This window comes from Apus apus, chromosome 11 (genome assembly GCF_020740795.1).
Source record: "Apus apus isolate bApuApu2 chromosome 11, bApuApu2.pri.cur, whole genome shotgun sequence".
Taxonomy (NCBI): domain Eukaryota; kingdom Metazoa; phylum Chordata; class Aves; order Apodiformes; family Apodidae; genus Apus; species Apus apus.
In genome coordinates this window covers 3829570-3856411 of record NC_067292.1, presented here as the reverse complement: position 1 = coordinate 3856411, position 26842 = coordinate 3829570, and the positions used below count along the sequence as shown (strand labels likewise).

The 26842-nt window shown below is 40.1% G+C and overlaps 1 protein-coding gene across 1 annotated transcript; it reads right to left on the bottom strand.

Moving 5' to 3' along the window:
• Positions 1 to 7687: 7687 nt before the first annotated feature.
• Positions 7688 to 25658, bottom strand: MLYCD (malonyl-CoA decarboxylase). Its single transcript, XM_051629553.1, has 5 exons — positions 25077 to 25658; positions 18329 to 18441; positions 17343 to 17499; positions 16688 to 16837; positions 7688 to 9078 (listed from the first exon to the last, which is right to left on the bottom strand). The coding sequence occupies exons 1-5, from the start codon at positions 25626 to 25628 to the stop codon at positions 8545 to 8547; spliced, it is 1506 nt and encodes a 501-aa protein (XP_051485513.1). The 5' UTR covers positions 25629 to 25658; the 3' UTR covers positions 7688 to 8544.
• Between the last annotated feature and the right edge of the window lie 1184 nt (positions 25659 to 26842).

The window sequence follows — 26842 nt, the reverse complement described above, 5'->3', positions numbered from 1 at the left end:
GATATGCCAGAAATGTTTTTCTCACAATCAACTGGTTTGGCTCAAATAGTTTAAATGCCAGGGAGGTCTTCAGAGCATCTGGAATATGTCTGTGAATAATCCTGGCAGCCACTGAGCTGGGAGGTCTTCGGGGAAGTAACTGCCTGCAGTGATGAGAAGTACGTGGGTGGGAAGCATGGGTAGCACCTTGAGGAAGGAGTGGGCAGGCAAGTTGTTAAGGAGGGTGGCATCCAGCTCCCATGGAACTTCATTAAGGTTTAAGGTAACATTTTTAGGTCCAGCTGAAAATGTCATTTTAACAGGACATTCTTGCTTTTCCATTTTCAGGTTTAGTGCTCATCTTTATGGTCCTGACAGTGTGTGAGAAGCAACACATAAATAGGAATAGTAGGAATTAATCATTCTGTTAAAATAAATGCATAAAATCCAGGGCCTACTGAAATTAGTATCAAAGCACTTTCACCAAGGGCAGGACTTCACTTACTGGATGTACTCTGGCATAAAGCCAGCAGCAGTGGATCAGAGTCAGGTTAGCTACAAATGACTGCTCTGGCAGTAGTGGAACACAGGCACTTCCTATTTTTTTGGTTCTTTATTCCCATTACCACATGCAAATGATGTGCCTTTGTGTCTTTTTACTTTAGCAATTTCCAGTTAACATGGATTTTTTTCAGTAATTCTCAGTAGACACTTATTTACTCTTTTTTTTTTTTTCTTTTGAGGTAGAGGGAAGAGAGAGCAACACACAGTGATGGAGAGAGATTAAGAATGGCAGAGTAACAAAGCACAGGAAGAAATACTGAAGGTACCTTATGCTTCTATTAAGAACCTGATCAGAAGTAATGGGCTAAAATATACAGTACAGAAACATTCAAGTAGCAGAGGGGTTTGCAAACCCTTGAATACACTTGTAAGGTAATTCTCTATTGTGTTGCATTTTTTAATGTATCCTTATAACTGTTTTCGAACAATGGCTTTTGCATATGCCACAACTATGTTTTGAACATATTTTTCAGACATATGCCATTCAGTGGTGGTTGTTAAATGCTCCATCCATAAACCATTATGCTCTTCTATATTGAGGTTTCACTGCAACAGGCAGCTGTTTGACAGAGAATAAACTCCTGGGGACAGCAGCAAATCAAATTAAATATATCTCCACGGAGCTATCATAGGGGGTTGCATGGCTTGATAGGCTGCATCAAGAGCAATAAGCACAAAAAGGAAGAGAAAACCTGAGATAAATCAAGATAGACCAAATGAGCAAGCAGACAGACAAATTACTATTGGCTCCCTGAAAGTCATTAGGAGTTTCAATGTTGATTTCAACAGAACCAGTATTTCAGCTGGCTGGCTGTGGGCAGGAAGTTTTTAATCCTAGAAAAGCTGGAGATATTTTCTAAGTATTTGTCTTTTCTCACCCACTTTTCTAAGTTTGGTTGTGGGAAATCACACTCACAGACATGCCAATAAATAGGCTCACTGAGGAAAAAACCAAAACCTGCATATGCCCATAGTTATGACTTGGTTCACTCTTTCCTAATATCTATTTTCCTCACATAAACCTGTAAGTTTAGTAGGTGCTAAAGAAAGAAAATGGCTTGATTGCTTCAAGGAACAGACTCAAACACATATTAATCTCAAATATTGGGTTCTTGTCCTTAAAGAGGTTTTCTACAAACAAGATGAGTGATTTCTCTCCTCCTACTTTTTTCTGTTACATATGCATCAAAGCCTATCAAATAAATACTGGTAGTACACACATACTCTACATTAGGGATTGAGGAGAAACAGCAAGAGAGGTGCCAACATAGTAAATAAAATCCTCTTAATAAATCCCATTACATTAACAATGACTTAAGTGAAGATGTGTGCACTTCAGATAAGTGCAAAGTCCTCACATGATACCTTTCTTCAGTGTATTTTACATCAAAAACCTGCTCTTTCAATACTCCCTTTCTCAGCCACTTGTTTCAGCCTGATTCTACTCAAACCCTCAGAATCATTTCCTTCTGGAAAAGAAATGATCAATCTATGCAGAAGTGAGAACAACCTTGTTCTGTTTTAAAAGCATTCACTCCTACATCATTCATCCTGTTAATGCTCTTTCTCACCTAACACTTCACAGGCTCCTGATCAAACTGTATAACTGGGGTGTACAACAATAGTATTTTTGTTTTCACAGTTTTTCTGAGCGATCCTATCTAATCAGATGCATGATGAAAAACAGAAATATATCTCTGACTCACAGAATAATTCCTTACAATCAAATAGAACCGTTGATTTTGCACCGTGGATGTGTCAAGCATCCCTCTATAGGCTGACTGGGAAAGGGTGGGATGGAAATGGTGGGCTGATGTGCTTAATTAGGCTAGCATTATTTTAAAATACCATACATTCATTTGCCTCTGTCCATGCTGAATTAGTCCATTCAGCTGGAAAGTTCCTGTGCAACCATTGTAACCGTTTGTTGGTAAAAATTTTCAGCAGAAGAAAAGCCCTAGATAATTCTTTCAGAATGAAGTTATAAGGAAGAATTATCATTTAGCCCAAGTGCATGTAGATTACTGCTAGCTCATGGACATGCTTTAGCACCTTCCTCCCCACCCTCCCCCAGTGCTTTGGTGATGAAATTGGAAGATCACTTTGTTCCTGTGAAAGATGGACAATCTTGTTCTGATTTTAGTCCTCGGAAAAGCTTTACTTGCACAGGCTCAGGGGAAAAATAATCAGACAGTGAAATTCTTTGAAGCACTTAGCTGGACCCAGCATGCTCTGTGCTGGGATTGCAAGGTCTGGGTAAGAATTTCCCCTACAGCTGTGTCCCTGGCAGCCAGAGCTAGGAGCAAGGGAGCAGCCCTGGGTACTCTGACGGGATGCCAGCAAATTGTCCCCTGCAACATCAGCAGGAGAGAAATGCTGTAAGAGGGCAATGGGAGCTGAGAAGCAGAGATCTGATGTCCTCCCAGAGAGCTGAATGGACTGGGGTCCCTTCCCGTATTTTCTCTAAGATTCTGAAGATCTAGCCCCAGTGCAGGCTTTTGCAGGCACAGCAAGGTTTTTTCCCCCATTGTTTTTGATTCTCAAATAAGAAACAGCAGTCCCAATTCATAAAGCTATTCATAAAGCTGTCAAGCAGTGTAGACTGCAATCAACAAACGAAGCTCCCCTTTGCACAAATAAGATGCTACAGAAGTACCACCTGGAATCAAGTTGCAGCCATCTCATGCTGGGCTTTTGGAATCAGTGGGCTACTTCTGTCAGGCACAGCTCTGTAGCACTAATCCCACTTCTACTGCAGCAGAGCCCACAACCACAGCAGAGAAATGCACCTCATGACAAAATCTGCAACTGTCACTTTAAAGAATGGCTTGACTGGTGTGCCAGACAGAAAGCACAGAGCTTCAGATTTTGAGTAGGAGATCAAAGATCTATGATGTAGTATGTATTTCAAACACAGAACTATCTGAAATTCAGTTAGAATTCAAAAGATGATTATTTGAAAATCCAATTAAAACTTTATCCTCTCCCTAAAGCCATCCTCTTAACTCTAACAGAACTCGTTACAAGAGCTTTACTTGCAGTAAAAGTAAATGAAAGTATATGAACTTTCAAAGCTATCTTGTCAGGAGACTATTCTTTGAAAAAAACCCCACAACAATATTTAATTATAAATATGAGCAAACATCTTAAATATTTAAATTGCATTTTTAATACCGTTCTGGAACATAAAGCCTAAGTATATTCTTAGATACAAACAGTAGTAACTTAACGATTTTTTTCACTATTTAAAGTTCTTGCATAATTTCCTTTCTTTGTAATTAAGCAGAAACAACCCAGGTCATTTAAATTCTCATTCTTTTCCTTTCTCTACCACTTGCCACCACTCCCAAATTCTGACTCTGGTTAAGATTCAGTAAATGATTCCAGCCTAATCCCCAGTAATTGGGTTCATGAATTGCCTGGTTTAAAAATCAAACTGTGGGGAGGACTTTGCATATCTGTTTCAGCAAATTAGTTACCTTAATTTTCCTTTGTACTTCCCATTCTTTCAAATCAAAGGATCTATTAGCTTGAACAACTGTAGTAAAAATTGGTGTTTTGATTGCTATTTCTTAAAAATGGAATCAGAATCTCTTTTATTTCCTCAAAATCCCACTGATGTAACTGCCTAGTCTATCTCTTTCAGATACTAGTTGCAGGTGCTGCCTTTTAGAGATTATTATTGTTAATTCTACCCACTCTTAAGAGACAATAGAGAGGAAGAGATGGGTATTGACAAATATTACACATAATAGAAAAATGCAATACAATCTTATTCTGTTTTTCAATAGGTGGTCTATTGCAGTGAGCTAGTGCGTCCTGCAGGCAGTTACTCCGTCTCCAGAAATAGCCACGTGAAAAATGAATGCAACTCCTTTAAAAAAATATTCAAGATCTGTATTTGCATATGCTCATTATAGCCCTGGCAGCAAACGGATCTTGAGTTTTCATTCCTGAAGACTTCATTGTGACAAAACAATCAATACAACCCAAATCCCACCTTTTTTAAGAAAAAAAAAATCCTCCATTGACTTCAACCATAGTAGCATTTAAACAGATTCTGGCATTTAGCAAACCAAATTAAAAGGGAACTTCTGAGCCTCAGCTTAAGCACTCTGTACAGACAGCAAGCATCTGGACTCGATACCAGACCTGTTAGTAACACTCGTTGGTAACAAGTGAAAAGTTGGTTAAAATGCCAGAAGCTGCTCTTCCAGCCCTGCACCACTGAGGGAATTAAGAAAACCTCAGGAAACTAGCCCAAGCTCCTTCCAGGAGCAACAGCTAATGAGTATGCTGGTATTGAATCCAAAGGAGCCAATGAACTGTGACAACTTCAGCAGGGTTTGACATGTGTTGTGTGAACTACCCTCTCCTGCAGGGCTTATCAGGTGGGTAATGGCTTCCAGGCACTGCCACAACGAACCCTGTTGAAAACAGTGACTGGAAGAGAGAATCCTACATTAAACTGTCCTTGGGCTTCCAGCTACAATCTGAGAATAAGGTTTAATAACTTATCCAGCATGTCAGATTACATAGTGCTGTATCTCAGCATTCTTGAAGTACTTATCAGCTCTGGTACGGATTTATTTTAAGAGGAATGAGTATGCATTCATTTATTAGATATAATGTGGCAACAAGTGATTTTTTTTTTTCCAAACAGTTTTGGATATCCTCAGTAAAAAATTAAATTTAAGTGTCACTGCTCAGTGACTAAGCCACTTACACTATGCTCAGAGATACCAGCTTTTCTACCAAATTTGTTGAAAAATTCAAATGCTTTTGGAAAGAGTTAAAAAGACAGTACATGTGGTTGCTTATTCCTTATATATTCTAAAGATATTAATGCTAAAATGTGTAAACTGCTCCTGGAATGCTGATCATATACCCAATCTCTCCCTTTCTAGGGCAGTTTCCTTACCAAGAGGTTGAAGAATTAGACTTACCTTGGTCTATCCAGTTTAATAAACCTTTGAACTCACTTCCACAGGGAGACCACAGGAGACGCATTTTGTAGTTTATGACAATCAGTGGCTAAAATAAGTCATGGTGAAATATGTGCACTGTTTGTCTGATTCAAGAAGCACCAACTCCTTTCTTTTAACAGGACTTGGTGCAAATAAACTGAGTATCACCTGTTCAAGCAATATTTTGGTCTCTCATTACTCATCGGTCCCACTCAACTCCATATAACTCTTACATGAGAGGCCCTGAGCCTGTGACAAAATCTAATGGTGTGAGCTGATCATAATATAAGCATAACTGACAATGTAACACCACATCTATTGATTTGCTTTCAAAAGCAGGATGTAGCTGTGAAGCTTTTATATGCTGTGCCTAGCAGCACAGCAGCTACCACTGCTCACTGAGGATGTGAGCCACTGAAATCTGCCACCACTTTTTCTTTCCAGACACATGGTGTCTTTACAGCTGATGGCTTTTAAGAGCAAAGCCTGTCTCACTGTCATCTTCAAATGATCTTTTTGCACTTCAGTTTGTACTGTGGTTCTGCTACAGAACTCACTAAAGGAACTGCTAACCTATCAATGTAACAACATAATCAATGTAACAGGTGAAGTGACCTCAGAAAGCAAAACACAACCTATAACCAAAATAGTAACAGTTGCTGAAAAGGAAATACCTGTGCAGGTGCTAAGGTTCTGATGCAGATGTCATCTGTTCATTGTACATGAACAAATGTACACATCCTTAATAGCTCCAGTAAAATGCTGCTACATCTCTGCCTGTCATCTGCTTATCAGGCCCACATCTCAAACACCTTAGAACAGCTCCTGTGAATATGGGTAAATTAAATTGAATGCTAATGCAGGACTGGTAACTCAATGTCTAGAGAAATGTGGCATAGGGCTGATGTAAGGTAGAAGGGGTAGTCCTGTTCATGACATGCCAACTTAACTACACTGGTAAGCAGCTGAGCAGCAAGTCCTGGCACTGCAGGGTACAGGTTTGAATTTGAGAAACTCCTATGGCTTGTTTGCCAGTATCTGTTTTCCTGATTTTAAGACTGGGAGGGAGGGGAAAAAAAAAAAAAAAAAAGAGATGTGCCTGCTTCCCTTAAGCTGAAAGCATATCTGTGTGTCTGTGTATTAGACATAAAAAGCCAGAGGTCTAGGGATATAACTGAAGGGCTAATGGAGTGTGAGCAGCTTTGCTTTTTCTTCCTTATAAGCTACTATCTCATCATGTCACTGAACAAATTCTGACAATTTTTTTGGCCCACTAGAGGAAAAAACTCAGTATCCTTCAAGTCCAGCTCTTAAAAATACATCATTGTGTTGTACTTCCATCTGCAATAAAGCAGGAGCAATAGCTCTTTTTGACTATGGCCAGGTGGATGCACATTTCATTTGAAGTGACCTGGTTTCCTCAAACTTCAAGAGTTTAACATGAAAGAAGGTTCTCTTTCTCTATTCCTCCCAAACAAAATTGGTTTGTACATATTTATACAAGCAGCTACATTTCACCTTGAAACCTGAACTCTAAAGTTCACAAAGCTTAGAAAACCTAACAGGACAATGAAGCCATCTTCTGACCACTGTTAAAAACAGCAGTTGTGTGTCCTGTAGTAAATTGTATGGTGAAAACTTCTGCACCAGTACAGGTATGTGCATATGTTCACCCTAAGCCTCTGCATAAAAACCTAAAAAAATGCACATGCTACATAGGAAAGAAAAAGCCAATGTCTGCTCTTGGGGGAGTAAGAGGCAGTGAATGTGCCCTCCCCTTTAACTATCAGTGTTGCAAAATCTATCATGAACAGAAGCCAAGGTTTCCTCTGCTTGGAAGATATGTAGGAGACTACCATAGCAGGTTACCAGCTTGGAGGATAGGATTTTTTTTTTCTAATAATGAATACTGAAAAAGTGTACCCAATTATGTAATTTCATTCTAGGAGAAAGGCTAATTGGACACTCAGACCTTGCTTCACTTCTGTTTTCATACAGGAGCAGGAACTCTAACACTTTCAAATCCTTTGTGTAATTCTTTTCTTGGAAACAGGACTGGAATTTGACCAGACACAGAATAAAAAGCATGACATTCTGTTAAGACTGTCCTTCTGCTCTGACCATACTGCTATCAAGGAGGGCTGTTAAGAAAGGTACATGCTGAAACACACAAGACATTATTTATTGAGAAAGTTTATTTTATTGGTTTGCAGGTCACACCTACCTCATTATTAAAATATCTCTTTATGAACTTAAAAAATTAACAGACCCAAAATACGATATACATATTTGGAAACTTCTCAACTGACCCCTAAGTATCAGCCTCTCTTATTTCCCTCTCCTATACGAACACTTCCTCCTTGCTCATTATATTTTAGCAGACAAAAGTGCAAATATAACACTACATACCTGCTACACTGAGAGATCCTGATTCCTCTACAGTAGTAATGCAAGGCTTTCCATAGTCCACCAAAGCAAGGAGTCAGTGGGGATTTTCCTTTTGAAAAAGGAAAATACCAGAACCTTTGACATGAATTTTTAAGGGGAAAAAATACAAATACTATTAAAATAAAATTATAGACTACTGTTTTGCTAGTATATTTGACCAGTAATTTATCTTCATTGAGTACTTCTTTCCAGGTACTTTGGTACTGAACTATCTACAGCAGTATTATGAAAAATCAGTGCCACTCCCTTCCAAGACAAGGTTTATTACCAACAGAATAATGGTATGGCTCAAGTATTTTCCAGTCCAGCCACTTCTGAGTTGTACCTGATTGAGAGAATTTTACTCACCCTTTAACACATACCATCAACCAATCTGCATGTAACAGATGTCTAGAACTTACAGCAAATCAGGTTTTGAGTACATGGCAATGAAAGCAAGACAACTGATAACCTAGATAGCTTGGCATCCTGCTGTGCTGAGTAAATTTGTTTTATAACAGACATTCTCGTTTAAATATAGACACTTTGAAGTATCACAGCTCTTTATAGGTGAGGAACACTTGTTCTTAGTTTTCATAGTATTTAATTAAAGCTTGCTATTTTGCTGGAACTGAGACACCAAGGAAAGAACCTGCTCTGAGGCTTTAATTTGTTTAGAGCCCAGGTATGCAGCACTGTTGCTGGCTGTGTCCTCCAGGAAGTACCGGTAGTTGACCATCATGCCGCAGGAAGCAGCGATGCCCCGAGGGCTTGTGTCCCCCATCCAGTTTATCCGCCACATCACAGAACCATTCTGAAGATGAAAATTTGCTACTGGATTAAGAGCATAGCCACGATGTTTCTCTCCATACAAATACCAGGCACAGAGCTTCATGAATGGTGAATGCAGCACTTTCACTAATTTTTCTGATCTCACCCACTCGTTGTTGTTTAAGAGTTTCTTCAGTGTTTCAGTAGTAGAGTCTCCTGTGATCTCAGAGATTTCTTGCCATTCTGATTCTGTAAAAAGTTCATTTCTTTCCAGTTCTTTTGTTTGTGTGGAGAGGAGACCAACAAGCCATTTTGTGAATCCTGGGATAGGTGAAAGAGTAGAAAAAACTTTGATCTGAGGAAGCTCTTTCTGCAAACAAAAAGAGAGAAAAAGAATTCATGAGTTTTGTCATGACTGACAATGAGAAGTTTGAGCAAAAGAACAGCTGATGCCCTTCACCTGGTATCAGTGCAGACCAGGGCTTCTGAGAATTAACTGATACACATAGACAAAAACCCCACAATCATCCTGCCAGTAATAGGCTAGTGACTTGAAAGGACCTGGAGAACAATGACAGTGTTAACACTGACTGAATTACAGTCCACAAACACAATCTAGATACAAGTACTTATCAATACTATGTCCTGATGTATCATTTTATAGGGAGAAATATACAAATACAATTGCATACTATAAAGAAGTTATTCAGATGAATAAATATCTTTTTAATCAACATACAAGTTTTCAAAAACCTGTTAAGTAGAATTCATTTTTAATATGTAACTATCTTTTTTAAATCCAGGCCAGTTTATTATTTCAGTCTGTTGTAAAATCATGAGTGGTATAATTTCTAGATTCTAATGGAAAGAAATACATCCTGAAATTTTGAAAGTAGTTCTTTATAGAGGCCAGCTACTTTTCATGCTATTCCTGAACTGTGAACTATATTGATAAAATAGCAAGATAAAAAATACATAATTGCAGTAAAAAAATAATCAGATACTTTAATACCTGTTTTAACAAAATAAAACTTCTTTCCAGCCAGCTCAGATCCACCACCTCCTCAGTTTTGTGAGTTCCAGCTGCACAAACTGAATAACCTCACTTGCTCCCCTTGTCTGACTATACAGATACGCAAGTCCAAAAACTCTTCTTTTGGGACCAGATGGGAATAAGAAAATAGACCAAGTTACAAACAAAACCTCCTTTCTCCTCCTTTAGAGAACTGGATAAAGCAAAAAAGTTGTTTTATAAAAACACCCATTTCTATATCTTACTGAACAAAACAACCATTTATGTGATCAAAGAGACCAGGTGATCTTGACTGTGTCATATTCTCAACTGCTATTGCTGCCATGGTCAGGTAATGCAGTACTAGTAAAGTGTTGATCTCCTGTGACTTTTTTTAAGTCTCCATCAAAGCACAAGATGATATTTAATTTTTAAGAGTAATTCTGCAGCATAAGTCTGTAACAAGAGCTGTGATAAAAAACTAGCAGGTTTCATCACACATGCATTTCCTATTAGCCAGTTCTGTTGATCTTAGCACCTCTTTGTACAAGTTTAGAGAATACAGCATTTATAAAACAAACGAGTTGATTATGGTTGTGCTGTTACCAAAGCTACAAGAGGCACGGATACAGAAGTTTTCATTACAAGAATGTTCCTTGGAGTAGGCAGTGCACCCTTTTCAGAAAAGTTTCCCCTTTGCTTTTGAAAAAGAAAGCTATGACCATAGTAAATTGAAATAAAAGTATTTGGCAGCAGAAAAAGGACAAAAACGAGAACAGAACAAAGCAACACCAAACGCTTCAAGATGTTTGCTCCTGGAGAAAAAGCTGATAGCCTGCAGTTTTGTCAAGATGGTAACAAGCAGCATCACTTGCTACCTTCCCTTCTCCATCAGTGCACGGCAGCTGACCCGCGGTGACACTCGGGTGAGCGGCTGCAGCTCAGCTGCAGGGACAGGCTGCAGTCACATCCTCTGACCTTCTGCGTGTCAGCTCTGACCGCAGCTAGATGAATTTCTGCCTAGAAGGGAAGGCCACAGCTCCCTTCTGAAGATTGGATGACCCAGTACCCTTCTGCCTGTCCACACAATAATGATGGATGACAACTCACCAACTGTCTAGGATGTGACAGACCTGCCAATGAACCTTAAGTTACAGAAACACAAACCTGTAACCTATAAAGAGAAGTACCCTTTTCATGTCAGCATCCTTACACAGCAGCAACCTCACTCCAAAAGACACTATCTCAAAATGGGTTTTTATTTCTTCTATGTCTTCATTCCCTGCTGTCCTTTGAAGTTTATCTTTACTCACAGAATCACAGAATCTCAGGGGTTGGAAGGGACCTCGAAAGATCATCCAGTCCAACCCCCCTGCCAGGCAGGATCACCCAGAGCACATCACACAGGAAAGTGTCCAGGTGGATTTTGAATGTCTCCAGAGAAGGAGACTCCACAACCTCTCTGGGCAGCCTGTTCCAGGGCTCTGTCACTCCCACAGTAAAGAAGTTTTTTCTGATGTTTACATGGAACCTCCTATGTTCCAGTTTGCACCCACTGCCCCTTGTCCTGAACTCCACCACCTTGTGATCACTGCAGCCAAGGCTGCCATTGGCCAACACCACTGCAACCAGACCCTCCTTGTTGGTGAGTACAAGATCCAGCAGTGCTCCTCTCCTAGTTGGTTTGTCCATCATTTGTATCAAGAAGTTGATACACAGAAAAAAAAGTCCATAACCCAGAGAAAACAAGAGACAAGCATAAATGGGTAGAAGTTTCCAAATTAATGACCTACCAATGAGAAATCCTAGATACGCTGCTAGAGGGAGCACAGATGGTACCACTGTGCAGTGGGGGTGAAAAAGAAGAAAATTTAAAAAAAGGGGAAAAGGTTGTCAGAAGCTAATTTCCTCTAGATATGTTTCTTTTTGACCCGAAAATGGGCTCATACTCCTTAAAAGTGTTAATTTTTTTCCTAACTGTATCACTTATCCTATAAAAGAGTCCCTTTGTAACATATTGCTTAGGTCTCTTTCATTAATTCCTCACAAATGTTTGGGGTTAAAACCTGAGAAGGGATGAAGGAAGGTAAGGGTGACATCTGAGAAGAAAATCATCTTTCAGGTAAAAGGAAAAACTGACTGGACCAAGAGAAAAGGCTGCTTACCACAAAGTCAAGTCTGGAAATCTCTGCACTTCTGCTAAGAAAGCAGTGTTTGAAAATACTGCTTTGCTGCTGAACAAAGCTAACAAACAGGGCTTTTCACACAGGAGCTGAGCCATGTCCATTTCTTCCATAGGGTAACAATTCCAATCTCATCTCCCAGCTTGCAAAGCTGAGATGGTACCAATGCACCATCCGCAATGACAAAAGTAAGAATGAACAATTTCTTCCCATATTTGTGCATTAATTATAAGCACTGCAAAGTTCCTAAATAAGAAACTGACATTTTGCTTCCCTGTGATGTTGACTGCCCTTTGTTTATCATTCACTTTCAGGAGTGACCTGTTCACCAAGGCCAATTCAAAATATTTATCAGGCAGTTAGAAGCTCCTACTGTATTAATAATATAAAATGGGAAATGGTGCATATTTTTTACTTCTTAGGACAGATAAGACAAGGGAAAGTGACCCCATTCTGAAGCTACAGTACAGACTTCTACATATCTGATAAATGCTAGAGTTTAGGAGCTTATCTGAGGCAGCCATTTCTTGTAGAAAAATAAATAGATGCAGTGAAATGAGCACATTTATGTTGTTGCTAAATTGATGTGCTAGTTTCTAGGGGTATTGGTGGAGATCCATTAATGTTTATTTTCTTGTCAGAAACCCACACACCATTAAGAAACAGCTGCTCATTTTGTTTTGGGGTAGATTTCTGGGTCTGATTGTTCTTTATTTTTGTTTCTTTTCATTGCAGAAGACATCAGATTTCTCCTATTATCTGAAACTGTCTTGCACTCTGAAAGCTGTAGTCCAAGGTCACATTTTTCATCAATGAAAGCAGAGCCTGTTTTGGAAATTATGATCTCCCCAGGTCACCTAGATCAAATTAAGGTAGCAATTATCAACAGCCCAACCAGAAAGCTAAAATCTGCCACCAATTGTTAAGCATTCAATTGAGTCACACAGCAGCTATCAGTTTTCTCCCCCAAATGCCACAGGCTATAAAATTCTAAGCAGTTTTCTCAAAGGCTTCACCACAGCTATCTGTGTCTGTCATCTGCAGACTGAATTGCTATGATGTACCTTCTGCAGAGCTACAGACCATTTAGAGTGGCTATAAACACATTCCAAATTAAATGTCTGTCTAATGAGAAATCTATCTGTCTACACATTCACCAGCACCTATCAGCTTGCTAGAAATGCATCTGCCTGCTTGCTTTCCAGCACCCAATTTGGGGTTTGTTTGTTTTCTTACTGGTCGTCTCAAATTGTTCCAGAACCCAATTCATTTCTGGGAGTAATACAAGCTTAAATTTAAAAAATACAAGAGATTATTTCTGTTGTCTGCTCCCTGCTTCATACACATTAATGTAACCATGAAATTACACAGAATGCAAAGGTAGCCTATTCTCAGATTTGTAGAGGGACAACTGGGACCAAAGTGGTATTAGGCTAATGAACACATTCCACTGCTAGCCCCAAAATAATCCAAACATTCTCAAGACAACAACAGAAGATTGTTTATAAAACCCTTCTAAATTATTTGTGTAGCAAACTTTTGTCAAGCAACTACCAAGAAAAAACTCCTATTTAGAGCAGCATAATTTCTCCCAGGATGCCCTTTGCATGCAACACAAGCTGCATCCCCAAGGTGCTACTCAGATCTCCATTCTATCCCTCCTCTTTACCCAATCATAATGTACAGGTAGAAATTAAAGGAGTCAAACTGCTAACTGTGCCCATAAAAGAGATGAAACTGAGGACCCATTTCTGTGACTCAACTTCATACCTCTTCATCTGCTTAAATTAGTGAGAAGACTCAAAAGCAGGGGCCATTAACTTCTGTTCAGTGCCTCAAACTAACAGCCCTTAACACTGAGAATTGAAGTCTTGGCTGCAACCTCTACAGCTGCAGTTTTCATAACAATCCTAATAAAAACCCATTTGCAAGAAATACTTTCATGAGGGAGTCTGTACTTGACACTCTTTGAAGGTGAGAAGTGTAACCCTACACATGTTCATGTTAAGCATAGTATGTGTGAGCAGTCCAGGCAAATTAGCAAGAGTATTTCTAAAACATTAAGTGCTGTCTTAATTGTCCATTAAAGAGATTTTAAGGACTCTGGTACTAACTTATAGACATAACTTGATAGTGTAGACACCTGATAGATCAGTATTTCAGTAAAGATTTTTAAAATCTTGCCAAATAAAGCCTTCAACAGTGGAAAAAAAGAGTAGCTACTAGCATATTTCTAACTTAGTGAATGTCTTTTTCTGATCTAATAATATACATTCAAGACAGGTCCAATTAGGAGTATTCCTTATGAAGAATGACAGCTGAGAATTCCATTTTGAGGAACTTACAAGTGGCACTTACAAGTAGAAGTGTCACAGCAGGTTAAGGCAAACTCAGATAAAGGATTTTTACTAGAGGATTAAAAAAAAAGTTTTAAGAGTTTGCAGTGCCTTGGGAAAATGCGAATCAAATAATGTGCACAAAAGTTAAACAAGTGGCTAGTTATAAAAGTGTATTAATCATCAATGTCTGAAATATAATGAAAAACAAAATCCTCCACCTTTTCAAATGGCTTCTCTTCCCAAAGCATTGTTCCATCAGTTAAATTAAAGAGAGCCTCAGCTTACGTAACCTGGAACACTTGGTGATTTAGCAGCACTTTAAATAAAGATTTGTTTATTGCAAAGCCATGCAAAGGTTATATAAAAAGTCCTCTTCCTATCAGAGACCTCACCTATCAATTTTTGCAAAGGCTGCTGGAAGCTTGCTTAATGAGATTTAATTTTTGACCCAAGATTTTTTTGCTGAGGACATATTGTTTCAGCTGCTGTCACCAAGTCAACTCAGCACTTCTGCTATACCATTTATCCTTTTTCAAGTAAGTGAATATAATGCTGCTCCAAAGAATTACATCTAAGCTTAACAAACATAACCTTGGAAAGTCCTTTGCTTACATCTGACCAAAGAGAAAGAGAGCACATGTGTGCAATTAATGCACTGAAGTAGGCCTTCCAGAATTTTGTGAGACTAAAATAGGCTGCCAAAAGTATTACTCACCATATGCCCTGACTTTGTCCTGAACAATTTAACTTTGCAGAAATTTCACAGTGTAAATATTTTGAAGCGGAAATACATGGGGCTTCTCTCCACTGAAAGGCAAAACCCACAGTGATGGGAGTCACAACATTTCCAGCAAAAGATTAATGGCTTGGCACTACAGAAATGAACCAAATAATTCTGGTAACAACAGTCAACTATGTACACATCCAATTAACCCTATAAAACCTCACCAAAACCAGCACATTTTTCTTAATTTCTTAAAGCACTGCATGAAATTTAAGTAGGGAAGAAGACCTCCATCTTTGGGACTCTATGGAGAGCACTTAGCTTTCAATATTAGGTAAGTTCTTTAAGGTTGAGGCAATAATTTTATTATTAGAATGTACTGAAAGGCAACTCAGCCAAAATGTTTCCTGTTCATCATGTATTTGATGAACACCAAAAGGCTGGATTTTACAACACTGAAATGTAGTAACTTTATCATAAGTATAAATAAGAAACACACTCTTCTGTTGGACACATCAAATTTTAGAAATAGCAGATAGGTGATCTAAGTATGGTATGACTAGTTTCCTTTATAACTTGCTCATAACTTCTCTAATGTTGCAAGCAATTTAGTGATGGACAAATACATTGTCAATAGGGCTGTTTTATGATACCACCTCAATTATCCACAAATTACTTTTCAGATGTGAAAGCAGATAACTGCATGAATTTATTCCAATTTCCCCTCAGTCAAGATCAGACAGATGGCACAGCCTAATTATACCTGGACTACTGCACCTTAGACAATTAATCTAAAAGTCATTCCAAAAGCAAGAAACAACAAAATTCAGCCAAAATATCCATTAAAAATAAAATAAAATTTAAAACTTCAGGGAAGCCAGCTATGATTCAGTAGTTGACTAATCAATTAGTTCATAGTGGTAGAAATTTGGGGTTGTTTTTTTTAAGTTATTTCTGTAAGTGGAATTGAAGCTCTAAATCACAAACAGTTTTCCAGACATCACTGCTAATCCAAGTGTTAGAACACTGAATATAAACACATGTAGTGACCACTACTTTTAAGTGGCAGCTTTGTTAATAATTGAAGTAGCAAAGACTATTAAATAATGTACTCAACACAGAAATGCAACTGTCTCTTTCACACCACTTCGTATATAAATTAATTCACTTTCACTCCTTTCTCCAGTTGCTTGGAATAAGTTCTACAAGAAGTCCTAAAGCTATTAACTGGAATCCAACAGCATGCAGCAGTATTATATAAATTTGTAGAACTGATATGCATATAGTAACTAATTCCTGTGATTTTCAAATGTTAAACATCTTTCTTACTATATTGCAAGAAATGTCTGGGAAAAAAATATCTTTTTTTTTTAATAGACATATTCAAGGCAAACATGCAAACTGCCTACATAACCAGTGGCAATTCAATGTAACAAAGAAGAAAAACAATTAATTAATGTACAGACATTTTTTTTTTTTTTACTGGAGCAGCCATTAGATTCTGAAAAAGAATCTACATCTGGCAGACACCAACCAACAGCAGAAAATGTTCTTCCAACTCTACACATCTTCAAAGGTTCATCTGGTAAAGAAGGTACAAATGCAGAAGAAGACCCAGCAGCTCCTGGTCTTGAGCAGTGGCACAAAATGAAAACTCAGGAAGCAGTATGAGGGGGGCACATTGGCCAAACAGTATCTTAAGTACACCCTGGCACACCTACCTGCAGCTCTTTTACAACCCGTTTGATGAGGTAAGTCCCAAGTTCCACACCTTGCAGTCCTGGCTGAGTCAAACTGATTGAGTAGAAAATTGCTGTTGTAATTTTATCTGTATCTTCTGATTCTAAAGGTGGCACTTCTTTCACTATGGCCTGGGAAAAGAAGTATTTTAAAACAAAAGTTAGTAGTAGCTACTATCATCATCAGGCAGGAGGGGGCTTTCTTTTTAACTTTAAAATGTCTTAAAACTTTTCCCCACTGTTTTATTCATTACCCCCTGTGAGAAACAACAAAAATCTAGTAAAACAGTAGAAAGAAGAGCTGCTTATCCATTATCAAGTGCACGAAATAACTGTAATATGTTTTAAAGCTTTCAGAAGTAATCATAATGGCTTTGAAGTTTTAATCTCATTTGCTGTCTTTTCTTACATATTTCTTATATTTTCTTCTTCTTGCACTTGAGCAAAACTCCAAAATCTCAACTTACATAATACAGGAGATGTAGAGAATATCCCTGTGATTTTTAAGTGTGAATTCTCTCATGTCTTAAAAAAAATGAAACAAAATAATCTGGAATTAGAAGGAATTACAAATTTTAGAAGAAAAATACTGCCATTTAAACACTTTGCTGTGTACTAAACCCACCAGTGACCATACCTGGATGCTGCTGGAGATATCACTGGTCAGTGCAACATGCAAGACTATCAATGGCTCTCCTGGGATTGCACAGTGAGAGAAAAAGTAGCACCTTCTGTACGACCCAACTCGACGCTTCATGTCAACCCAGTTCCTAACAGGATGCACAGCTTCCGAACTCCATGAGAGAAGAAAAAAAAAAACAGACCAGATAAAACTACCTACTTTTTTTTTTCATGTAAAACTAGAGGTCAGCCGCCAACCCTACAAGCTCAGTATTTTTCCCACTAGTGCCAGTGACAAAACTCTCCAATCAAAAAAAGGGAACCAGGCTGTAAGTGAAACAGTAAAATCCATCAGCCAACTGTGACAAAGTAACTGCAAAGGTACACTGCAGACTCTAGTTTTCTTTGGGTATGTTTATTATATACCTGAGTTTTCATTTGCACTTTCTGTTCATTACAGGATATCAGATTGAGGTTTTGTGCAACCTGGTCTAGTGGTAGGGTTCCCTGCTCATGGCAGAGGGATTGGAATTAGATGATTTTTAAGGTCCCTTCCAACCTTAATGATTCTATGACTAAGGCACAGCATGAGGCCGAACCCACCTCTCTGTGGCATTGGTGAGGGAGGCAGCAGCAGCCTCTTGGGAGGAAAGGGAGTGCAAGAGGGCAGCCCTGCAGGAATCTGGGTCTGTTGGAAAATCAACAGCAGCACCTCTGGGAATGTGGGAAGAGTAACTGAGAGGGCTGGAAGAAGTAACAGCAGTCTACAAGTGTAGTGTCTGAGCTAAAGAATCAAATCACAGGACAAACGATCCCCTTTACCATTTACTTAAATTCAGCTTTTAAAGTGTGCTTTTTAGTGTGCCAAACACAACTATTCCTTCATTTTACTTTGCCTGTGTTCAGTACTGAAAAGCATTATCTTGAAAACAGGGGGTCTGAGCAGTCACCAGCATTTCATCCTCTTTTCATCAACAAAAGGTAAAAACTTTTAGCACTTACTCACTAATTTTCTGGAGCACCTCACAAGGTGATTGCCAAGTGACTCGTTCCAAATTTAGGAATCCTGTGGAGAACCACTCTGAAAGCATGCTCTTCAGAACTCCATTCATTTCCTGCAAAGAGAGATGAACTCATCTACTAAATAAGCAATGTACAACATAAGAACATGAGTTAAGATAACCTTGATTATTTTGAACTACAACACCGGGGTGTTCAAGGAAACTAACGCATCTGTTTGAGAAGATTAACCATGTCACAGTTCAGCTTTCCTCACACTGGACTAAAACAATGAAAATGTTTGAAGTCACTGACGTGGAAAATCTGACAATCATGACTTGAATTTCACTGTAATTTTCTACAACTGAATCTCTTCTGAGCATTCAGCAGCTCATGCCTTAAGCTGACTCTTAGTACTACTTGATCAATATAAGAAAGCAACTCACCAAATGAATGTTTTTTAGTTTCTTTCCATAGTTTATTAGTCATCTCTACTTTAATAAACGTTTCTTCCATAGCTCCTTATGAGAAAGATACAGAACAGCTATTTACTCCTGCATATTCTGCATCAACCTCTCGTACGCAGATTTGTATGTCATGGTTTTTTTCAATTTATTTTTCCTCTCAAAGTGCAGAGGTATAAGTGTCCTAAACAAATATATTCTGATTGTTTTGTTTCTTCTGGCTTTAAGGTACTTCCCTAGTGAATCCTTGTTTCTGCACAGCTCTGGATTTTTAGAAAACAACCGTATATAATTTTGGGCAAATATCCCTTGGTGTCTCCACCAATTTCAGCATTGTTTATGTTCTTTTCTTTTGTAAGGGCACCCTGCAAGCCAGAAAAACAAGCTGAAGTTGTCAGATCTGGAGTCAAACTAAGAGACTCCTATGGCTCTCTTGTCATCCATCTGCTTTTTGGAATACTGTTTCAAGCTCCAGTCTAGCAGCTAGGAGGGAAAACTGCTGATGACTGCACTCCTGCTAGTCATTATTTTGAACACACTGCTCTGCATCTATTGGCAGTAACGTGGCTCAGATGGCAACAAGTGACTTGGGAGTAAGCCAGCTATACTCCACAAAAACTGGCAGAAGTGGAAAAGACAGGCATCAGATGCATTTTGCTTCTCTGAAGCATCTAGAGGTTTAGCGGGCGTGCTCCATACGATGGGACATCATGATAGCCAACCCAACTGAGGGCTACTTTTCAAGATGCAGAATACATCAAGGAGCTACTTGAGGTCCAAGATGCAGGCAGAGAAAAGCAACGCCTGTGTAACCAAAGAAGAAAGTGAAGCAGATGTGATTTCAGTAATGATTTTGGAAGAAAGGAATATTGTTTATGGGGAATTACAACTCAACTCTAATATTCTGTCAGTTGTAAATAATAATGCTTTATAAACAAGGCAGGATGCAGGCTGAAGAAACAGAGTAGTTCCAGCTGGAAGGGAGCTACAACCATCATTTAGTCCAACTGCAACTGTGTACATCAAAAAAACTTCTTGGTGCAGACGCTTCTTGCTATCCAAAACTGTGTTTAATTCAAGTAATATGGGCAAAATTCTGTGTGTAATATCACAGCATCCTCTAAGTCTCTGAAAGGTCTGACTCCAACAACAGGAGTCTCAAGTTAGGTTCTCTTATTTTGTAAATTTAGTGGTAAGGAAAAGCTTATTTCAGAGGCCTTTCTAGTCATAAAATTACATCTCCAACATTTCATTTAAAAGAAAAAAAAAGAGCATACATTTATTATTGAGCATCTCAATTTTACATCTAAGCACAAAGACATACTCAGATTTAAAATTACCAGCTATCCTTCGGTTTCTATTAGCCGAGTATAATAAATTGTGGGGTTTGGGTGTTTTTTTTTTAAATTCTATGTTCTTCCTACAAGACAGAAAAATTACAGGCTTTTTAATCTTCACATCAGGTCCCTACTTATTTGGCAACAAATAGGAAAGCTGTATGCAAAACTAGGTTGTTTTTTTTTTATTTTTAATTAAGAAAACACCTCTCTGGTGAGGGAACTATTACAATTTCCTTCTCAAACTACTAAAAAACTAGTTACCTTACAATGAAAGCTCATGTGCAGATATTTACAGATAAATATAATTTGAAAGAGCAGTAACCAGCATTCGCAGAGCATCAAGGAAATGGCCAAGTTATCATTAGTGGCTGGTTAGATATCTGAGAGGCCTACAAGAGAAGTATCCTGCAAGCCTCACAAGGGGTGAGTTTTTCCATAGCTCTGGAGTGTTTTAAGTTTTTAACTTTATACGCTTCACTCAGGCATACCAAATCATAGATCTACTCTGACACCACCATATTTTTAAAAGTGCCTTTGCTTCTGTTTTTTTTAATTAGCCTCAAAATACACAGAAAACCCTTGGTGAGATATTTCAAAGTATATCCATCAACAAACCAGGATTCAGTAAGCTGACAAATAAAAAGTGATTGTTTTTCTGCTTTTTTATAGATAATATTAATTACTGCAGTAGCAATGCTAGTGCTGAAAACGTCCCTTTTATACTGTTTGATGTCTTACTCTTAAAAAAAGACCATCATATTTCTCTTCCCTCCTTTCATTTTTGCTCATTTAGAAAATGAGTAAAGTGTGCACAAGCATTTTCAAGTGACTTAATCACCTGTATGTGCTATTTCACTGTAATCTATTGAACAAACACAAAATATAAATGCTTCATGAACCAATATCTAACAGTTGAAGCTGCTTCTGTGTTGACAGGTTTTGAGAAACTAGAAAAATATGTTATATTTACTACACAGCAGTAGATAAACCTTGTTTTAATAGGTCTTTCAAAATGCAAAGTAAAAACTAAAGACTGTCTAAGAAATATTTCAGACAGTTTGGGCAAAACCAAAATCCCAGTAGGCCATATAACACATTCTGTAATTTATTCCAGCACCAAGAAGATCCATTCCATTTTATTTCTGCATTTCCTTGCCAGTGCAGATACAATTACACACAGGTTATAAAATTCCTGTTGCACATTTGCCTTTATGTATGTTAGAATTTAAATCAAATTTACAATAATCAAATGGCTATACAGGACTTTTTTAGGTAAATACCAAATACTTTTTTCACAGAAAAGATTTTTACATTTCAGGTTTTTCTAGCTAAGGGCTTCTTGGATCTTTAAGGCAAACTGTTTCAATATTTAGATTCTCCATTTGGCCACTGTTTCACCTGAGTGAATTGATATCCTGATCCAGTGATGAATTCTGATGTGATCACAGTTCTTTCATGGCAGTACAACTGGATGAAATAAATACTTACATCCATCCACAGAAGGATGTAAGACATCTATCACCACAAATATCTCCTCTCCCCAAAAAGCCATGTACAGCCTACACACAGAATTTTCTCCCTTAAAGCTTGCTCCACCATTTCCAGTTCATCTACTAAAATTTAAAACCATTTTCACTGATCATATAGGAATCTCAGTGTTCAAAACTGTGAGAAAGCTTTAAGACAAAAAAATAATTCAAGTAAAAGTCCAACTTCAGGTCCTTGCTGTATTATGAGGGGCTGTTATGAGGGGAAAATTACCCAAAACAATCAGTGTTTCTTGTTTTCTAGTAGACCAATACAGGCACAAGATTACAGATACTCTCCAACTACTGGTTGATTATGGAAGCAGGTTTATTTATAAATCAATTTTACAAAAATGCTATCTTTTTCATTATCTTTTGCCAGCAACTTGAACCTTCCACTGGCTTTTTCTAAAACATATGGAAAGATAAAGAGTATTTTAAAAGCAGTAGCTGAAAGATTTGCTATCTGAAATAATAATGAGGTGAATTTTTCACCAGAGTTCATATTTCAAATGCTGAAACTGAGTAAGCAAGCAAAAATATAAAAAAAATCTCAAGAGAAAAAGGCTGGCACAGAAGTAGTATTGCAGGTGAGAGAGTTCTGAATAGTAAGAGGAAGAACTACACTTAGTAAACAGATTTTCAGCAGTTTTCACTCTATGCATTGCAAGGGCTCATCAGAAAATCAACTGGTTTGTAAAGACACTGGAAAATGTGCGTGTTCTTTGGCGAAAGGAAGGAACAAGGCACATGAAAAGAACTTAAGAGGAAAAAATTCAAACAGTATAATGAGAATAATTAGGCCCAGCTTTACTGTAATCTAACTTTTCAAAGTATTATGTACCAGCACTGTTTGTTGTTTTTTTTAAACAGTCATCTTACTGAGGTTTATGATAGTAATAATTCATTCATATCTTTAATAGAAACCCCACCTCTAGGACAGATTATGAAGAAAAATTTCTCTTCCCCATTTTTCCTGTACATGTTTTGCTGGACTCTTTGAAAAGACAGACTGTATAGCTTAAAAATACAGCTTACCATAACATTTTTGTCACCTGACTATCAAGAAAGTTGTGTCAAGAGTATTTATCATCTTTTACAAAACCACAGAAAGACACTTCCTATGTCATAATAACATGTCACTCAGGATATCTGTAATTTTTCTGTCTCGCTCTAGATGATGATTCTACCTTCTAATAACTATCTTGAATATAAATTAAACCTTATCTGCAGCATGGTCCTTCTCTTTGAACAATCTGCCATTTGAAGTATTTCCAATGCCTTGACCAGGGTTTATGTTCAAGATATATGGAATTCTTCCAGTTAGGTAGTCACCACTCTCCTCCATTTCTTACAAGTCAGCTTTTTAAAACCAAGTAGCCTTAGGTTGGACCCTGACAGCTCAGGCACTATGACTTCTTATTTGATGGACACTGCTTAAGTACTTCAATAACTTTAGTGCTTACAGTCTTTCACATGTCTAACAAAGACACATATTTTGGAGCACAGCACAGTCAGGCACATGTCACGCAGTACAGAGAAACAGAGTAAGTTACACATTCACATTTCTTCATTTACTTCAAACATCAATCCAACTTCAGAGGTGACTTATGACAGACAACCAAGGGCATTCTAAAGATGTTTATACTCAGGAGTAGCTGAAGACAACAGTGCACCAGTTTGCAGTGCATCATCTATTTTGTTAATCATTCGAGAACAGTGAAACCTATGGCAAAACAATCCTCAGGTAATTTACACATTCTTGTTTTAAAATAACACCTTAAGAAATTCAGGCAAACAAGAATTCATCATATGCAATACTCAATCCTGACATGTTAACACTGTCACAAAGTCACAGAGTTTTCTCTGTTCCTGACATTTAGCCTCAGAACAGGTAGTCCAGTATGTCACACCTATGGCTTATGGTATCCAACTAAATACACGCCCTCACAATACTTCTACCAGCTGGTAAACAGCTCATTGCAGAAGTTGCCAAGACTTCCCATGGATTGGGTGCTCATAGTTATTCTAATGTTTACTTGCAATAGATTTTAAGGGCTGAGCAAGACTCTCAGCAGCACACTGCAACACCTTTCCCAGACACACTAGCAAGAACACTGGAGCAGCACACAGTTCTAGGTCTTGGCTGCTGTGGAAAACACCTGAGGAAGACCTAAAAGAAACCCCAAACTATGATGAAACAGTATCCAGGATTAATTCTTACAGTCGATAGGTCACACACAAAAACTAAGGCAAACCAGTTCTAGCTTCATCTTTCTTGGCTTGTGTGATATTTTAGCATATATCACATTTGAAAAATAAAACTAAGTCCAGTCATACAAACATTTAAAAAAAGTCATATGAGAACACTTAAGACAGCCCTTTTAGTTAAGCTTTAGCTTTGCAGACAGTATTTTCCGTTTTTCAGATGGGTTTAGTATGTTTCTGAACACACTGTGTTCATGTGCATGTACATTCAGCTGTTTTACTCCTTGCTGTCCTGCTAATTTTGCAAATTCAGTCTGTTTTTACTTAAGATGATCCAACTGGATGTGTAATTTTACCAATGCTGTTGCTACTTCAGTTATGTGATGACCAGGGTTAACTGACAACACTGACACAAAAATCCTCATTTTCTTGTCATACTTAATTTGCATCTGAATACTGAGAAACAAGTTACTGTTGGTGTATCTAACCTACTTGCTGTCCTTCATTGTCTTCTGGCAAGTCCTGGCACCTCCTGCTGTCCTTCATTGTCTTCTGGCAAGTCCTGGCACCTCCTGCTGTCCTTCATTGTCTTCTGGCAAGTCCTGGCACCTCCTGCTGTCCTTCATTGTCTTCTGGCAAGTCCTGGCACCTCCTGCTGTCCTTCATTGTCTTCTGGCAAGTCCTGGCACCTCCTGCCACTATTATCTGCTACATCACTCCTTTCTCCACACCCACCTCACCTCCTTGCACCACTGGGGATGATCCACCTCACCTTTTTTCTACACCCTACTGAGCTAAATCAGGACAACTCTTTTCTCCTGTTGACATTCCTCATCGTTAGCACAACACGGCTGCTATGTCACTTTTGGCCCTGTACTGGGCTCCGGAGCCGTGGCACTGCACCTGACTCCTGACGCAGCCCCAACACCAGCTCCACGGTGTCACGCCGGGGCAGTGCGGCCCTCCCTCCGCTGTCCTGCACAGCCCAGCATCCCACCGCCGCTTCGCTCTGGAGAGCCCACTGCTCCACACCACAGGCTGCTCCCTTCCCGACCCGCGGCAGCCAAGCCAGCCCCCACTGCTGCCACAGCCCGGGGGAAGGGGCTCTGCTCGCGTCACGCCACGGAGACCCCACGAGTGAACCAGGCCCATGGGAGCAGCACCACGAGTAGGAAAGGCCCAACCACAGCCCGACCCCCAGCCCAGCCCTCACCTTGACGTGAGGCCCATCCACTGCCTTGGTCGCCAGCCCCTCCATCAGGTCGCCCCTGAGCTCCACCAGGAAGCGGAGCCCGCCCTCAAGGCGGCCCAGGTGCTGGAAGAGACCCCGGTACCGGGGGTTGAGGTAGTAGCGGAGCCGGTCCTCGGCCTGCAGCAGGGCGCCCATCTCCCGCTGCTGCTCGCGGGCCTGCAGCACCTTGGCGCCGAACTCCGCCACCCGGCCATGGTCCACGCCGAAGTCGCGGGCCAGGCGGGTGAGGAGCTGGGCGCGGGGCGGCCCGGCCTGCAGGGCGCGGTAGAACCGCATGAACTCCGCGCTGCGCGGCTCGGCCGGAGGCGGCGCCTTCTCCTTCGTCTCGTAGGGCGGCAGCGGCGGGACGGAGCGGCTCAGCAGCTCCTCCATGCCCGCAGCAGAGGCGCTGCTGGAGCCCGCCGGGCCCCGGCGCAGAACGGCCGCCAGCGAGACGCGGCGCAGCCCCCGCGGCACCGCCCAGGGCCCGCGCAGGAGCGGCCGCGGGCGCAGACACGGGCCCAGGCGGCTCATCCCGGCCCTCCCGCCGCAGCCGCAGGGCCAGGCCGCGGCACCGCCCTCGGGCCCGCAGCGGGCCGGCTGATTGGCTGGCACCGCAGACTGACAGCTCTCCTGGCCAATCGGAAGCGAGAAGAGTGTGGCGGGCTGGGGCGGTTTCGGCCGCCATCTTGAGCGTGGCGCGGGGTCGCGGGCAGGCCCGGCTCAGGGGCGGGACCGGCTCCGGGCAGAGTCCGTGCCCTGTCGCTGGTGTAAAACGGGGCCATCCAAAAAAGGTTGGTCCCCACGGTGTCCTGGAAGCCTGCCGGCTGTCAGTTCGAGCAGCTGAGCAGAGCTATTCACAGTCCCAGGCAGCACAGGCCGGGGCTGCTGTTTGCTCTGAAATAAGTGCAGGGAACCACACAAACTTTGTTGTGTCATTGGAGGACACGGTCCGGAAAGTACTGTGCCCTTTGGGACCTGTAGCAAAAAGCTCCAGACGTGAGCCCGAAGTCCTCTGAAGTGCACCAGGGCTATTAATGAGTGAAACTCAACAGACACGTGCAGCTCCAGGCTCAGAGTTACAAACATCCTACATGCTCTGTCATTACTGTCCTTACATGCCCTTCAAACAAAGGAAAACACAGAGGTGGGATTGGTGTCAGGTGAGAATTGAGCACCGATTGTCCTGGCCTTCAGAAGCACAGGAAATTCTTCATTCTCGACATTTGAAGTAAGAATTGAGGAGGGAATCAAGCACCAGTGAAGAGACAAAGATGAAAACAGAGCGCTGCCTAATTACAAGTTCCTGAAACAATATGTTGTAGCTTCCCAAGGAAGGGGGGAAACAAAAAGCTATGTGAACAGTATAGCCCTGGGGAGCTGAGAGTCATTAGGTAAGGTGAGATACCCTTAAGAGAGGAAAGCGTGACTCAAGCATTACAATGTATGAAAAGCATAGGAGGTTTAAGATGAATATCAGGAAAAATTTTTTTACTGTAAGAGTGACAGAGCACTGGAACAGGCTGCCCAGAGAGGTTGTGGAGTCTCCTTCACTGGAGACATTCAAAACCCGCCTGGACGCCTTCCTGTGTGATGTACTCTAGGTGACCCTGCTCTGGCAGGGGGGTTGGACTAGATGATCTTTCGAGGTCCCTTCCAACCCCTAGGATTCTATGATTCTATGATTCTATGAAAAACCTTGTACAAAACATTTGAATCCCACAGGTAATGAATTAAGTTCAGAAATT